The sequence below is a fragment of the Jaculus jaculus genome, chromosome 1 (genome assembly GCF_020740685.1).
Source record: "Jaculus jaculus isolate mJacJac1 chromosome 1, mJacJac1.mat.Y.cur, whole genome shotgun sequence".
Classification (NCBI taxonomy): Eukaryota; Metazoa; Chordata; class Mammalia; order Rodentia; family Dipodidae; genus Jaculus; species Jaculus jaculus.
In genome coordinates this window covers 259,291,405-259,307,658 of record NC_059102.1, presented here as the reverse complement: position 1 = coordinate 259,307,658, position 16,254 = coordinate 259,291,405, and the positions used below count along the sequence as shown (strand labels likewise).

The 16,254-nt window shown below is 47.7% G+C and overlaps 1 protein-coding gene across 3 annotated transcripts in view; it reads left to right on the top strand.

The window, feature by feature from the left end:
- Rassf5 (Ras association domain family member 5) overlaps nucleotides 1-16,254 on the top strand; it is a 78,383-nt gene that overhangs the window by 51,610 nt on the left and 10,519 nt on the right. Inside the window, exon 1 of one of the 3 annotated variants that reach the window (XM_004663523.2) lies at nucleotides 55-216. The exons of the other annotated variants lie outside the window; for them this stretch is intronic. Within the exon in view, the coding sequence (XP_004663580.1) occupies nucleotides 97-216 (120 nt within the window). The 5' untranslated portion in view covers nucleotides 55-96. Of the gene's footprint in view, nucleotides 1-54; nucleotides 217-16,254 lie in introns of those variants that run through there. 3 annotated transcript variants of the gene reach the window in all.

Sequence of the window (16,254 nt, the reverse complement as noted above, 5' to 3'; positions counted from 1 at the left end):
AGGTGAGCCGCTAGCTCCCTCCAGCCGCCGCCAACGCCGCAGCCCCAGCGCCGCTCCTATGCACCGGGAGCCTCGGTCGGGGCTCCTCGGGGCTCGATGACCGTGGACAGCAGCATGAGCAGTGGGTACTGCAGCCTGGAGGAGGAACTCGAGGACTGCTTCTTCACCGCCAAGACCACCCTTTTCAGGAATTTGCGCAGCCAACAAGCTCCAAAGGTAAACACGATGGGCTACAAGAACCTTTACTGGAGGAAATACAGCTGTGAGGTCTAGAAAAGGAACCTGGTCAGGGAAGGACCATGTGTCCAAAAGAGCGGCTGGGCGCCTGCCAGGGTATCCTCTGAACGTGTCAGGTGAGGGGACCAAGGGGTGGACCTGGAGTCCTTCAGGATCCCTGGCTGTTCTGGTCAGATCTCCTGTCGGCAGTTCCAGCCCGAGACTTTCTCAACATGGCTGTGTAGGAATAGGGGGTCATGCTGGCTGGAGGACCCATGGCTGCCCGCATGCCCCCTGTGCTTGAGAGGGGGGCTGAGTAACTGCCCTGCCTCATCCCCTCCCCAAATCTGAGATAATAACTTCTAGATGGGAAAGGGATGGCACCCAGACCCTTGGCAGCTAAACACTCCTAGGTTGAGACTTCCGTGTTGTAAGCGGCTAGAAACCATTTTAAAACCTAGTCCAGGAACTTTGCAGAAGTCCGGGGTGTTTTGAGAAGCAGTCAGATTTCTCCCACCAGCTGCTGTCATACTAACCCTTTTAGCTTCCTGGGTGGACTCAGGTACCTTAAAGGGGCTCCTGTGTTCTGTGTTAGACATGTGTGTTCCTTCAAGGTGCCAGCAAGCCTGGCCCTCTGGCCATACTGTCCCCGATGTCTACAGAGCCACACTTTCTGCCATGTGTCTTGGTGGGAATAGGGTTAAAGGTGTGATTATTTGCTGTGCTGTTCAGGCAAGCCACCTCCAAGCCAGGACCTTAGAGAGGTTACCTACAGAAAGGGCCGCTTGTAGGCAGAAATGTCCTGCATGTGGCAGGTTCATCATTAATTCAGCCATCCTGCACCAATGAGAATTATCCAAAAACTTCCCCAGGCCTGACTTTGGAGCCTTCTGTGTGAATAATTCATCTTGCATTTATTGGGTTCTGGCATCAGGAGAGGAACAAAGAGTCCTTGTGATTTTACATCTGAAGGATGCAACCAAAACAGACCCCTAAAGCCAAGCCCTTGCCTTACAGGCAGTGTCCCACCTTTCTTGGGGTCCTTGTCCCATTGTGATACCCCCTCTGCTGTCTGTAGTAATGGTTCCCAATTGTAGCTTACACACTAGCAATGTGAAGTTTCTGTAGAGAGTACTGATACCTGGGCTCGGGGAGGGCTGAGAAGCTCCTCGGGTCACTCAGATATGAAGCTGAGGTTCTAAACTGTTGCTCTACTGAGTTTTGTTGCTGCCTGAGAAGGAAATGGTTCCTGTTTCTAAAACAAAGTTTAGCTGTTGACTTGTCTCCCACTGCCAGCGAGGCTGTTTCCAGAGTGTGAAAACTTTGCATAATTGGGCAAAGAAGGGTCACTGCGAAGTGTTTCTTTTATTTGGCAATTTAGGGAAAAAAAAAAAAAGATGGTTGTTCTGAGATTCTTGGGAGAAATAGAAATATACTCACAAGAAAATATGCTGAGATGGGACCAGGGAGAGGGATGGCTTTCTCCAACACACTGACAGCCTTCTCTCCCCACTTTCCCTCACCTGTATCATAGCATTGTCTAGAAGATGCTTCTTTGAGTCTGTTGCCCATAGAAACGTCTTTATGTTGTCTTGTCCTCTATGTTTCTTTACCTACTTGCCAGAGTCCCTAAGATGGCTCAAAACAGAAATTCCCTCTAAGAAACTCATTTCCTGGGCCTGGAGAGATGGCTTAGCAATTAAGGTGCTTTCCTGTGAAGCCTAAGGACCCAGGTTTGATTCCTCAGGACCCACGTAAGCCAGATGCACAAGATGGTGCATGCATCTGGAGTTCATTTGCAGTGGCTAGAGGCCCTGGTATGCCCATTCACATTTTTCTCTCTCTCTCTTCCCTCTCTAATAAATAAATAACTTAAAAAAAAAAAAGAAACTCATTTTCTGGAGTACAAAATGACAGGACAGTAAGGGAAAACTGCTCCATGGAAGAAAGGAGAGGTGGCATGTCCTCACTTACCCCTGGACATTCAGTGGTCAGGGACAGCTTTCCTCAGCACCAGACTGGCCTTTGGCAGTCAGCTCTCCAGGGATAGGGCAAGACTGGGTGACTACGCCCTGGGGTGCCCACTGGCTGAAGGGGCACAGGCTATGAAGAGGCGCATGTCCTGACGTACAAGCTGAGGACACTTCCTCCAAACATTGCAGTCTCGCATCCTTCTGTTGTTTCATCTTTAATAACATTTTCCAGCTGTTTTCTCTCTTGGAGGATCTCTGGAAAGGGTTTCCAAAGACCTGCCATCTCTCAATACCCTTGTGACCCCGCGTATTATTTCTCTCTTGCTGAAAGAGAGATTTCCTCTGAGCCCTTATGAGAATTTCTTTTTCCTGTCTCCAAAGGGAGGAGTGTGTGTGTTTCCTGGTTGCTCAGAGGCTGAGGCCCCCATTGGGAAAGGCCAAGACTCTTCTATAAATAGCCTTGTCAGAGCAACCTGTGTCAGCGGCTCAGTCAGCCCGGCTGGAATGGCCTTGGCCTCGGGGAAGTCTTGCTGCTCTTCAATTCAATGCAATCCCTAGGCAGCTATCCCTACCCAATCTCCAAGAGTCCCTAAGACCTCTCTCCAGCCCGCTTTGGTGGGGAATGGAGGAGGTGAGGGAGCCTGTCCCTTTTTCATACACAGGAGGCCAGAGAGAGGGGGCCCTGGGCCCTGGTTTCAGTTTGCTCTGTTCTTTTGGGGGATGATAGCATCCAGGGGTAGTATGCTCTGTCTCCATCAAGCGGGGGACCTTTTAAGTCATGCTAAGCCATTTCAGGAGGCTGAGGTGGTGCTCCCTGAATACTTCTCCTCTGAGCACAATTAGATTGTGTTTTCTGGGTCATGTGTGTGAAAATGGGGAGAGAGCCAGCCAGTGGGCTGTACAGACCCCAGTGCTCTCAGCAAGGCATGTGCACAGCGACCAGCAGCCAAAATGTTGGAATGTCAGCATGTTCAACAGGCTGTCAGACCCCAGGACTCTGGAGACCCCCCCCCACCAGGGAATCAGGGTGGAACCTTTGCAGATACAGAAAGCCTGCTTCTTTCACAAAGTCAAGAAAGAATTATCTCAGAAGACAGATAGGGAAACTGAGGTGAGGGGTGTGGAAGTACTTTACCAGGACACACAACTGATTTGGTAAAACCTGGACTAATACCCACCTCAGAATCTTATTTTAGAACTATTCTTCTAGGTTTCCTGCACCGTGGGTGACCAAGATAAATGTTAGGCTTTGTTCCCTTAGAGCCATCTGCAAAATCCAAACAGCCATAGGCTGGATAAGACATTGCAAGGTCCTTGCCATCTTTCTATTACCCTGGAGACCTTGACTCTCTGTTTAACAGTAGCAGGCAGCTACTATAATCTTACAAGTTTAATTGTTTAAAAGTATCTCTTGGACTGAAGAAATGGCTTAGCAGTTAAGACTCTTGCCTGGGCAGCTGAAGGACCCAGGTTTGATTTCCAAGTACTCACGTAAGCCAGATGCATGAGGTGGTGCATATGTCTGGAGTTCAATTGCAGTGGCTAGAGGTTCTAAGGCTCTGGTTCTCTCCGTCTCTCTTTCTTTCTCTCTCTCTCTGCCCCCACCCTCTCAAAAAAAGTTTCTCTTGGTATCTATCCTAAAAAGGAAAGATTGTACTAGCTAAAAAATATGTCTTAGCCGGGCGTGGTGGTGCACACCTTTAATCCTAGCACTCGGGAGGCAGAGGTAGGAGGATCACAGTGAGTTTGAGGCCACCCTGAGACTACATAGTGAATTCCAGGTCAGCATGGGCTAGAGTGAGACCCTACCTCGAAAAACAAAACAAAACAAAATGCAAATATATATATCTTGCTGGAGACTTTTCCTCGTAGGTTTTTCTTTGTGGCTGTGGAGAGCAGAAGGCTGACTAGACTTATGGCTAGGTGTTATACTGAAGCATGAGTGGAACTTGCCTCCTCTCTCCAGTCCCCCGGGCCTTCTTTGGACTCCCCTGACAGGTTAGAGTTCTTCAGGGATGTCACCATAAGGAAATAGGTTAGAGTTTGGGGTATTGTACCACGTCTTGTATCTCGTCCCTTCCTTCTCCCATCTCTCCTTGCTTGTCCAGTCATTTCTTCCTTGACAGGGACAGCAGCCAACTCTGACAGCCATGGGACTAGTCAGGGACACCACGGTCTCCCTGCCAGCAGCAATATGTATACCCAAGGCCTCAGACCCAGCACCTGCCCCTGACCACTTTGACATTAGAGGGAAGAGTACTAAGATGTATCTAGTTCTAAACTTGGAGCAATAAATAGAAAATGGAAATTCTAGGGCTAGATAGATTGCTTAGTGGTTAAGGCACTTGCGTGCAAAGCCAAAGGACCCAGGTTCAATTCCCCAGTACCCACATAAGCCAGATGCACAGGTTGACACATGTGTCTGGACTTTCTTTGTAGTGGCTAGGGTATGTCCATTTTCTTGATCTCTCTGTATCTGCCTCATTCTCTCTTTCTCAAAATAAAATAAAAATAAAGAAAGAAAGTACTTTAAAAAACAAAAGTTCCAGAATTGCTGGAGTATTTAACTAGTTTGATGTGCTATCTTAGGGGCTCACCCTGCCCAAGATTAACCCAGGTAATTCTTGATACTGGCATCTTCCATTTAGGAATGTGGTCTCTGCTCCATTTTAGTTTCAGCACCTGTTGCCCTCTCTGATCTGTCCATTTCCCTGAAAAGTTGCCAGCCCTATGCAACAAGGAACTGCACCCCAAGGCAGCACTAAGGACTCGATTCTAAAGACAGATGCTAAGTGCTTGCTGGATGACTTGTTTCTGCATTTTCCTCTTTCATCCCATACAATCAGGTGGGCTAATTCTTCTGACAAGCAACCTCTGTTGTTCAGTGACTGAGTACAATAGGAAGTTTATTTCTCTTTATGAAAAGTTCAACTGAGGGTACTATAGGGATGGGAGGTAGCCTAGGCTAACACAGAGATAAGTCTTTTGTCAATGATTTATTATTTCTTTATTTATTTTCTGAGGTAGGGACTCACTCTGGTCCAGGATGATCTGGAATTAACTATGTAGCCTCAGGGTGGCCTTGAACTTACAGCATCCTCCTACCTCTGCCTCCTGAGTGCTGGAATTAAAATTGTGTGCCACCACTCCTGGATTTTATTTCTTTTTTTTTGTTTGTTTATTTTTATTTATTTATTTGAGAGCAACAGACAGAGAAAGAGGCAGAGAGAGAGAGAGAGAGAGAGAGAGAGAGGGAGAGGGAGAGAGAGAGAGAGGGAGGGAGAGAATGGGCGCGCCAGGGCTTCCAGCCACTGCAGACAAATTCCAAATGCATGTGCCCCCTTGTGCATCTGGCTAATGTGGGTACTGGGGAATTGATCCTCGAACCAGGGTCCATAGGCTTCACAGGCAAGTGCTTAACTGCTAAGCCACCTCTCCAACTCTTATTTCTTATTTTTGAGAGTCAGAGAGAGAGGAAGAGAGAGAGAGAGAGGATGGGCACTCCAGGATTTTTCAGCCACTGTGAATGAACTCCAGATGCATGTGCCCCCATGTGCATGTGTGATATTGAATGCTTTCAGCACTGCATCTGGCTACGTTGGACCTGGAGACTTGAACATGCATTCTTAGGCTTTGCAGGAAAGTGTCTTAACTACTAAGCCATCTCTCCAGCCCTTTTTATTAATTTTTTTTAAAAAAATTATCTATTTATTTATTTGCCAGTGGAGAGAGACAGAGAGAAGAGGTAGAGAGAGTGGACACACTAGGGCCTCTGTCAGCTGCAAACAAACTCCAGACATAGGCACCACATTGTGCATCTGGCTTTACGTGGGCCCTGGGGAATTAAACCTGGGTTGTTAGGCTTTGCAGACAAGCACCTTAACCACTGACCCATCTCTCTAGCCTTTTATTGAGTTTTTAAATAAAAATGTTGCACACATAGACCCCTTCATCCCTACCCCAGTGCTGCTGAGAGTCTTTCGTGGGTGTATTGGTGTTCATTGTGGGGACCAAGTTAGTCTTTACAGGGGTGGGGGGATCATAGTGTCTCAGGCTATTCCCACCCACCCTGAGACTCTTTTTTTTTTTTTATTTATATGAGAGAGATCGAGAGTGAAAGAGGCAGAGAGAGAGAGAGTGAGAGAGAGAGAGAATGGGCGCGCCAGGGCTTCCAGCCACTGCAAACGAACTCCAGACGCATGTGCCCCCTTGTGCATCTGGCTAACGTGGGTTCTGGAGAATTGAGCCTCGAACTGGGGTCCTTAGGCTTCACAGGCAAGCGCTTAACCGCTAAACCATCTCTCCAGCCCCACCCTGAGACTCTTTACAATCTTTCTGCCCCCTCTTCTGCAATGTTCCCTGAGCTTTGAAGGGAAAGATAGAGATCTGATTTAGTGTTGCTTTCTCTGTAGACTCTGGATCTCTGTGTTTATAAAGTTTGAGTGACCATGACATCTGTCACCATTTCCCTGGAACCTGGTTTCAGGCTAGCTGTTAGAGCAGTTATTTGTGTCACTTCTTCCCCTGGAATGACTTCTGTGCCCAGGCAAATGAGATGGAGGTGAGCTGTATCATGGTAGACAGTCAGCAGTCTCTGCTTGATGCAGTGATGTACCTTGTTCTCCCCAGTATTCTCCACCATCTGTACGTGAGAACAGATTCTCCAACCAAAGGTGAGAACACTTTCAATAAAAGGGAATAAGCCTAGTTATTAGAAAGACACAGTAATGTGTATATTAGGGATGGTTCTTGTGGGCCAGGTTTAAAAGTACTTTCTTACATCTGTATGTCATTGGCCAGAACTCAGTCACATGGCCAGATCTTACCACAAAGGAGGCTGGGAAATGCATTTCAGTGGTAAGCCCAGGTAGGAAGGAACCAGGCTGTGGTGGAGCCTTAGCTGTCTCTGCCATACTTCTCTGAACTCTGGAAGCTCTGCTGACACCTTCATGGTGAATGGGTATAACCTCTGACCTCTGCTTTCTGACTCTGTGCATCTGTCACGAAGGCTATGCTGTTCCTGGGATTGGGTCTCCTCCCCCATCTTACTTGGGAACCCCTTGCAGACAGAAGTTTTAGTGTTTGCACTTGGCACTTTTCCAGGTCCTTTGTTGCCTCTGCCACCTTCTGTGGGGTTTGAAGGTGGGTCCTGGACACCTGCATGGAAATCACTCTTTGAGTTGGTTTTTGGAGATGAAGAATCAGGGGACCCACCCCAGACCTACTGGCTGCTGAATCTTTGCAGGCAGGACCCTAGAATCTGCATGAATTCTCCCCCCAGGTGATTTTCAGCTATACTGAAATCTAGGAACCACCTGTTTAGAAAATATTTGCTATTTGGCTAATTTCTCCAATTGGAATGTAGGATGAGCACTGATCACAGATTCCCAAGACGTTCTTAGACTAGAACTTAACTCCTCGTGAGGGAAAAGGATTGTGTACAGACATTCAGGAGACATAGACATCGATGAAATAGCAGGCCCAGATCGCCAGGATCTGCTTACAGCTCTCCCTACTGCTGTCATCCCAGTGTGCTACCTGCTCCCTGGTTTCAAGGCTGTGGGGTAAGAGCCCTCTGAGATCTCCCCTGGCACCCAGTGTGGCATACTGGGAGACATGCCGCGCACAGAACTGTAAGCCAAGTCCCGCTGCTCCTGCGGCCCATGGACCAAGGCTGTGGACAAGCCACTTCGACTCTCAGACAACTTCAACTTCTCAGCAGATACCTAGAGTATGAGTGTCTTTCTTTGGCCCTCACCCCTTTGTTTGGGAGCAGTCCTATCTCACCAGTTTCTTCTGGATCTTGATTCTCTAATTGATAATGCTTTCCCCTAGGGCAGGGTCAGGAAGAGGACTTAAGTGTGGGCATGAGTCTCCTCTTCTGGGGCCACCAGGACTTAGCCAAGATATTCTTTTTTGTTGATTTTTGTTTTTTCAAGGTAGGGTCTTGGTCTAGTCCAGGCTGACCTGGAATTCACTATGTAGCCTTAGGGTAGCCTTAAACTCATGGCGATCCTCCTACCTCTGCCTCCTGAGTGCTGGGATTTAACGTGCGCACCACCACACCCAGCTTATCCAAGATATTCTTATTCATACTCAGTGTTTGGGCCAGGCTCTATGTTTCACAGCTTCTCTCTTTCTTCATAATTTTATACTGTTCATCTTAATTCAGCTGCTTTTTCCTCTATAAAACAACTCCATTTTCAGTTTTGGGAACATACAATATTTATCTCTCCAAATAGTTGAGGAAGAGAATTTATAAGCTGGTATAAATCCCTGAACTCGGGCTGGAGAGATGGCTTAGCGGTTAAGCGCTTGCCTGTGAAGCCTAAGGACACCGGTTCGAGGCTCGGTTCCCCAGGTCCCACGTTAACCAGATGCACAAGGGGGCGCACGCGTCTGGAGTTCGTTTGCAGAGGCTGGAAGCCCTGGCGCGCCCATTCTCTCTCTCTCCCTCTATCTCTCTTTCTCTCTGTGTCTGTCGCTCTCAAATAAATAAATAAATTTAAAAAATTTAAAAAAAAATCCCTGAACTCAAGATTCTATTTCACACCATTAGGGTAGACTTTGCATCAATCATCCCAGCCCATGATCCTAATGACAAGGCACTAACTGGTCCAACCTAGGAAGCTGAATTTTCTTCTCTTGTTTCTCAACTTTTTGAGTAACCCAGGCCTGTGTACCATGTGGTGCTGGGAGCGTCTTGAGTAAGGAACCCATATCCATTCTCCTCAGGGATCTTGGCTTCTTTTTCTGCATGGTTTAATACACTCTTTTAAAATTTCATTTTAGAGCAAGTGAGAAAGACAGACAGATAGAGAAACAGATAGAGAAAGAATTGGCAAGCCAGGGCCTCAGCCACTGCAATGGAACTCCAGACACTTGGGCTACCTAGTGGGCATGTGCAACCTTGCGCTTGCCTCACCTTTGTGCGTCTGGCTAACATGGGATCTGGAGAATAGAACATGGGTCCTTAGGCTTCGCAGGCAAGCATCTTAACCACTAAGCCATCTCTCCAGCCCTCATATACTCTTAAAAGAACCTGGGAGCATGGAAGATGGCTCAATGGTTAAGAACACTTGTTGCAAAAGTTCAATTCCTACCACCTACATCAAAATCCAGGCAAGGCGATGTACAGCTATAGCTCTTGCTGAAGCTGGCAAAGATAGGAGGACTGTGGGGCTCCCTGGTCAGTGCCAGCCAGCCTAACTAAAAACTAGGGAGCTCCGGATTTAGTGACAGACTCTGTCTCAGGGAACGAAGATGGGAGGGGATAGAGGAGAACTCCCAATGCCTTCCTTTGGCCTTGGCATGCAAGCATGCAAGACATGTGCATCTGTACATACATGTGTATATGTCACACACATACCTACCATACATACTACATACATACCAGAAGCCTGGCATGGTGGTAAACGCCTTTAGTTCTAGCACTGAGGTGGCAGAGGTAGAAAGATCGCAATGAGTTCAAGGCCACCCTGAGACTCCATAGTGAATTCCAGGTCAGCCTGGGCTAGAGTGAGACCCTACCTCGAAAAGCAAAAACAACAAATAGAACCTAGGATCATAGGCCTGGTATGACCCCCAAGTTGTGAGGTGGTTTTCCAGGTGTGGGTAGCCAGGAAAGACTGTTCCTACCAGCAGGCAGCACAGGCTGGCATCCTGGCTATTTGTACAAGGCCTAAGCTGTCCCTCTCCTCCTAGCAAATGTGACCATGCTGGGTGCTGGGGACTTAGTTTGCCATTCAAGTCTCTCTGCTGTCCTGCCCCTGTGCCATCTCAGAGTCACCTGATCCTTTATGGAGCTGGATGCTCTCATGCAGGGCATTACAGCCAGAGCCGAGTCACCTCTAGGAAAGGAGGCTGGGTCTGGAGGTCTTGGGATGGGGCCCAACTTGCTAAGGAGTGGGACTGACTCCTCTCATGCTTAACATCCAGACAGGAAAAAAAAAAAAAGTCACAACTTTAAAGGAATCAGATGAAACCAGCCCCCAAATTTCTCTGACCTTGGAATCCTCTTTATTTTTTTCTTGGATTCCTTCTTATTTTCTGTATTTATTTTGTAGTGCTGGGTATCAAACCCAGGGATTCATGCATGCTTGTGCTCTGCCATTAAATTATACCTTTAGTTCAATAGTAAAATACACATACAATTTACCACTTTAGTCATTATTAAGTATACAGTTCTGTAGCATTAAACTATCATATTCATTTGACTATCGCCTATGACGAATAATGCTGCTGTGAATGTGGCTGTACAGATATCTGTTTGAGTCATTTCTTTTGCATGTATGCTCAGAAATGGAATGGCTGAATCATATGGTGAGTCTGTGTTTCACTGTTTTCCACAGCGCTTTTACCATTTTTATGTTCACCATTGACATTGGATAGATTCCATCCAATAAAGTGTATGTTAGGAATAGTCATCCTAATTGGGTGTAAAGTGGTATTTCATTGTAGTTTGATGTTTTTTCCCCAATAGCTAGTGTGGCAATTAACGTCTTGTTGCTGGTACAAAGCACCCAACCAAAAGCAGCTTATGGGAGGAAAGGGTTTATTTTGGCTTCCAGACTCAAGGGGCAGACCCATCAGTGGTGGAAGAAACGGGCTCACTTCCAAAGACCATACAGGGAGGCACCACCAGCAGCAGTAAACACAAATGGCCAGAGCTCAGACTGGCTCTTTACACATTTTGAGGCTGGGCTAAAAGTTCTGGCCCCAGTGACATGGCCCCAGGCAGACACCTGCCTGCTGGTAACTTAAATAGGAAGTTCAGTCTTAATCAAAAATGCCTGAGTCTATGGGGCCATACATTCAAACTATCACAGCTAGTGATGGGGAACATCTTCTCATGTGCTTATTGAAAATTTATGTATCTATTGAAGAAGTATTTATCAAGTCTTTTCTCTGTTTTTACTCCAATTGTTAATTTTGTTGTCAATGAATGAATAAAAAAAATATTGTTATGATGATGCAATCATAAGTTATAAATCTGGGGACTGACCGGCAACACTGATCAACTGCCCTGCCCTTTTGTCTCCAGGGACTTGGTTCTCACCCCCTCCTTCACTGTGCTTCTCCACTGCCCCATCCACACCCACTCATGCCTCGGGTGACTCCGCTCATAGCCTGCTTGCTCCCAGGATGGCAGCGCACTGACAGCCCCTCCTTACTCTGCTGCCTATAACCTATTGGGAAGCATAATTTAGGAGCTTCCTACCATTTTATTTTCGAGATATTGGACAGGTTCAAAGAACACATGTGGAGGGCTGGAGAGATGGCTTGGTGGTTAAGGGCTTGCCTGTGAAGCCTAAGGAACCCGGTTCGAGGCTCGATTCCCCAGGACCCACGTTAGCCAGATGCACAAGGGGGCGCACGCGTCTGGAGTTCGTTTGCAGAGGCTGGAGGCCCTGGCGCGCCCATTCTCTCTCTCTCTCCCCCTCTTTCTCTCTCTGTCTGTCGATCTCAAATAAATAAATAAATAAATAAGAACACATGTGGAAATAAAGCCCCTCCACTACCAGGACTGAGGAACCCAGCCTAGTACATGGGCCCTTTCAGACCTTTAGGGACCCTACAGTGTGCCTCCATGGCGCTTTGTCTCTGCTGTCTGGTTGAGGCCATCACAGAGGGACTAGTGACCCTTACCGTGTGTGCACATTGAGCAGGGCATTTCAGACCCAGCCAAGACAGATGAACATCTGCCCTTGCCCCCCCCACCTCGAAGTTCCCATTAATGACAAACCCAGCAGAAGCCCCAAGTATATGGAGCCTGCAAGGTCTCTGCACCATCTTTCTCATTCAGAACATGCCTGCAGCTCTCCTCCCTGGCGTCAGCCTAGAGAAGGTTTCTGCCCGAGGGGCCTGAGAACTACTGCTGATGGGGGTGACGAGAGGAGACGCAGACAGGCTTGAGCCTGGCTAGGGTTGGGTCCTGCTGGAGAAGAGAAAGCGGAAGGGCAGGGCAGGGCAGTGGAGAGCAGCAGTGACCTCATGCTCCCCTGGACCCGCGGTGACTGCTGCGATGCGCGTGGCCGGGCTGTCCTTCAGGGCCCCCGGCTCCACTCCCAGTTCTCTGAAAGAGAAGAGGAAGCAGTGGCCTAAGCCCTGCTGTGTCTTCAGTGACCTATCTTAGCCTGGCCATGGGGCCCTGGAGTGTCTGTAGTATCACTTCACCATTTGTCAGGTGAAGAAACTAAGGCCTTGAGAGGGGAAGTGACGCGCCCTAGGTCGCAGGTCACTGGGTGGGCTTGCTCTCTTTCTCACCAGCAAGCCTTCGGGCCCAGTCCTGAAGCCTCTGGCAGCGCGCATGCTCTTGACATGGGGGTGCGGGGCAGTGTGAGGTGTTCCTAGACCTGACTGTGTGGTAGGAGACTGGGTTTCTACACTGGGAATTGTTCTGACTTCTTCTCCCTCCCGGACATCATCAGCAAGTATTTCTTTAGTGTCTCCTTGCAGACCAGCCAGATGTTTAGCTGAACCCACCAGTAGGTGCCAAAGAAGCTTAGGCACCCAACATAAGGTCTGTCCTCCTCTAGGGACAGATCATTTGCCTGGGGATATGGAATTAACGTATTTTTTTAATATTTTATTTATTTATTTGAGAGAGAGAGAGAATGGGCATACTACAGCTTCTAACCATTGCCAACGAACTCCTGGTACATGTGCCACCTTGTGCATTTGGCTTTATGTGGGTTCTGGGGAATCGAACTCAGATTGATAGGTTTTGCAGGCAAGTGCCTTAACCACTGATCCATCTCTCCAGCCCTGAGGTTAACATATCTGAGATAATGTTTAAGCAAAGTTTAATATACTTAAATGCCAGATGCGACTGCACAGGCTCTGAATACACCTCCATGAGTCCTCGCAGTACGCGTTTAACACCACAGATCAGTGATGTGTGGTGACCCACAGGTTTGCTTAAGGGAAATCTGAGGCTTTAGAACAGTAGGCTGGCGTTTAGGAGCGAACCTCACCACCCACCGCATCCCTACGTCCGCCAGCTCTGTTACCTCCTCGCTGGGAAGTGAGGAGAACGACTCCAGGGGAATGACCTAGCCTTTGTCTGCTTGTGAAAGTGTCCAAGAAGTGAAAGTGAAGTTTGAGAAGCCTATTAACTGGTGGCATGAGGACGCATACAGGAAGCACAGGAACTGTGAGTCATGAGGAAGAGAATAAAACCGTATTCATCTTCTTCCATTTGGGAAGTAAAAATGCCATGAATCTGATGCAGTAAGAGGATGGAAGATGGAGAGATTGCTCTCCGCTAAAGTGTAGCTGGAAAACTGGGGGAAGAGAGGAGTATGTATTCCAAGCAGAAAAATTGCACAACAGCAGGACGGAGCAAACTGCCACCCATGGGCAGATCACCCAGAAGGAGGGTGACTGAGACACAGCTGTTCTCACTCTATGGCTGCCTCTGGGCTACAAAGATGGAGGCGAGTAGCTGCCACAGACTGCAGCCTGTGAAGCCCAACGTGTCTACCATCTATCTGTCCCTTCACAGAAAACGTTTCCCAACCACCCATGAAGGGAATGACCTCTAAAGGCATGAGGGCCAGAACAGAAGAGAGTGATCCGGGAAAGTGAGGAACGAAGTTGGCTTAAAGGGAAGGAAGGGGTTGCTCTTCCTGGGCTGTTGGTGACATCACACGCAGAGGCTGGGTTTGACAACCAAACACTCCCATACCCACCATCTCATTTAATTCCACTTTTACATTGATCCTGAATGAAAAGGGGTTTTGATTTTAAAGTTATAAAAGAAACTAAGTCTTAGAGATCACATGACCTCTCAAGGTCACAAAATTAGGGGTGGGACTTAAAAACCAAACACCTACTGGTGTTCATCCTGAAGCCCTGCTATGTGCCAGGAGAGTCTAGGATGCCATGGTGGACAAGACAGGCATGGCTACTTCTCTCACAGAACACAGACTACATTGAAATCCAAGGCCCACTATAGTTCCTAGGAGAAACCAAGACTTTTATTCTCTGCAGGCAGTGTGGGCCATTAAAAGTCTTGAGCGTTCATCATCTGCTTGATCGTAAATACTGCCAGGAATAGAGGGGAAAAAAATATGTATGGCCCTGGGTCATTAAGAGCTTCCATTTAGTAAGGAGTCCATTTAGAAGTCAGTCCTGATGGCCTCCTGAGAGGTTGATGTAGCAGGTGCAGAGCTAAGCTTTGAGGTGGTGACTTTAGACAGTTAGCTTTCATCTGACTGCGGCTCAGTTTCCTCGACTGTAAAATGGGCACAACAAATGGTTGTTTTCCTCCCACATTGGCGACAAGGGTAAAATGAGCTGACCCGTCCTCAGAAGAGTAGTGATGATGCCGGCACCTAGGTAGTGGTGATGAAGGATCATCACCGTCATCAGTCAGGGCTGGAGTGCTGAGGGAAGCCTTGCCAGGTGAGGGACTTCGGGTGGGCACACAGGAGTGAGTGGCATGATGAAAGAAATGGGCAAGGAGAAGCCACAGACAGATTTTTGGAGAAAGACCAATTTAGTAAAAACGAGGTTTGCGTGATTTAGGTCGGGACGCAGCGGGCACGAGCATGTAGGTGGCTCCAGCTGTGACAGTAGGCACCTTCTCCTCTGCTCACTGTCACCCTCAGGGTCCTCTCATTGGTGGAGCTTTCTAGGTCTGCCCTGGGCCCTAGAGGACATAGCACTCCCTTAGAGCTCTCCTTCTCAGAGCATGGTAACCAAAATTTAGGCTTCACATATGTCATTGACTAGCACACAGAATTGGCCAGGGCTCTGTAGTTGCTGCTGCCTTAGAGATAAAATAGAGCAAAATTTTGGGCTGGAAAGATGGCTTAGCAGTTAAGGCACTTTCCTTGAAGGCCTAAGGACCTAGGATTCCTCAATACTCCCCTAAAACAGATGCACCAGGTGGCACATGTACCTGGAGTTTGTTTGCAGTGGCTAGAGGCCCTGGCACACCCATTCTCTCTCTATCTACTTCTCTCTCTCAAATAAATAAAACATTTAATAGAGCAAAATTTAACACCAGGTTAGTTGCTCTGCACTAGGGACTTCCTTATTTTCTGACTAAAGGTAGTTTATTCTACTTTTTTTAATTCTTTTAAAAATTAATTTATTTGTGTATATCATGTGTTCATGTATGAGTGAGTACAGGCACACACATGCCACAGTGCATCTGTGGAGGTTGGATGGTAACTTTCAGGTCTGTTTACAACTTTCCACCTCTTCTGAGGCAGGTTTTTGTTGTTGTTGATTTTGTTTTTCGAGGTAGGATCTCTTTCTAGCCCAGGTTGACCTGGAACTCACTATGGAGTCTCAGGGTGGCCTTGAACTCTCGGCGATCCTCCCACCTCTGCCTCCCAAGTGCTGGGATTAAAGGCGGGCGCCACCACACCTGGCAAGGCAGCATTTTTCCTGATGGTGCTCTGCTGCTCTTCTTTTTTGTTGAGCTTGCTGAGGGGAAATTCTCCTTTCTCCACCTCCCATCTCAGTGACAGAGTAAACTGGGATTACTGAATCCCACCATAGCTTCCAGCTTTTTATGTAGTGGCTGAAGGTCAAACTCGTGAACTCAGGCTGGTGTGGCAAGTGCTTTATTCATTAAGCCATCTCCCCAGCCCATTATTTATTTATTTATCTATTTATTTATTTTGAGACAGGTTCTCCCTATGTAAACTTGGCTGGTCTGAATGCACTATGTAAACCAGACTGATCTTGAACTTACAGCAGTCTTTCTGCCTCCTCAGTACTAGGATTACAGATAAATATCATCTCACCTGTCCTGCTAAGGGTATTTTAATAGAAACATTAGGGTTTACCGGGTATGGTGGAGCGCACCTTTAATCCTAGCACTCGGGAGGCTGAAGGAGGAGGATTGCCATGAGTTGGAGGCCACCCTGAGACTACATAGTGAATTTCAGGTCAGCCTGGACTAGAGTGGAACCCTACCTCGAACTCCCCCCCAAAAAATTTAGGGTTGGAGAGATTGCTCAGTGGTTAAGGTGCTTGCCTACAAAACCTAAGGAACCAGGTTGGATTCCCCAGAACCCATGTAAACCAGATGCACAAGGTGGCACAT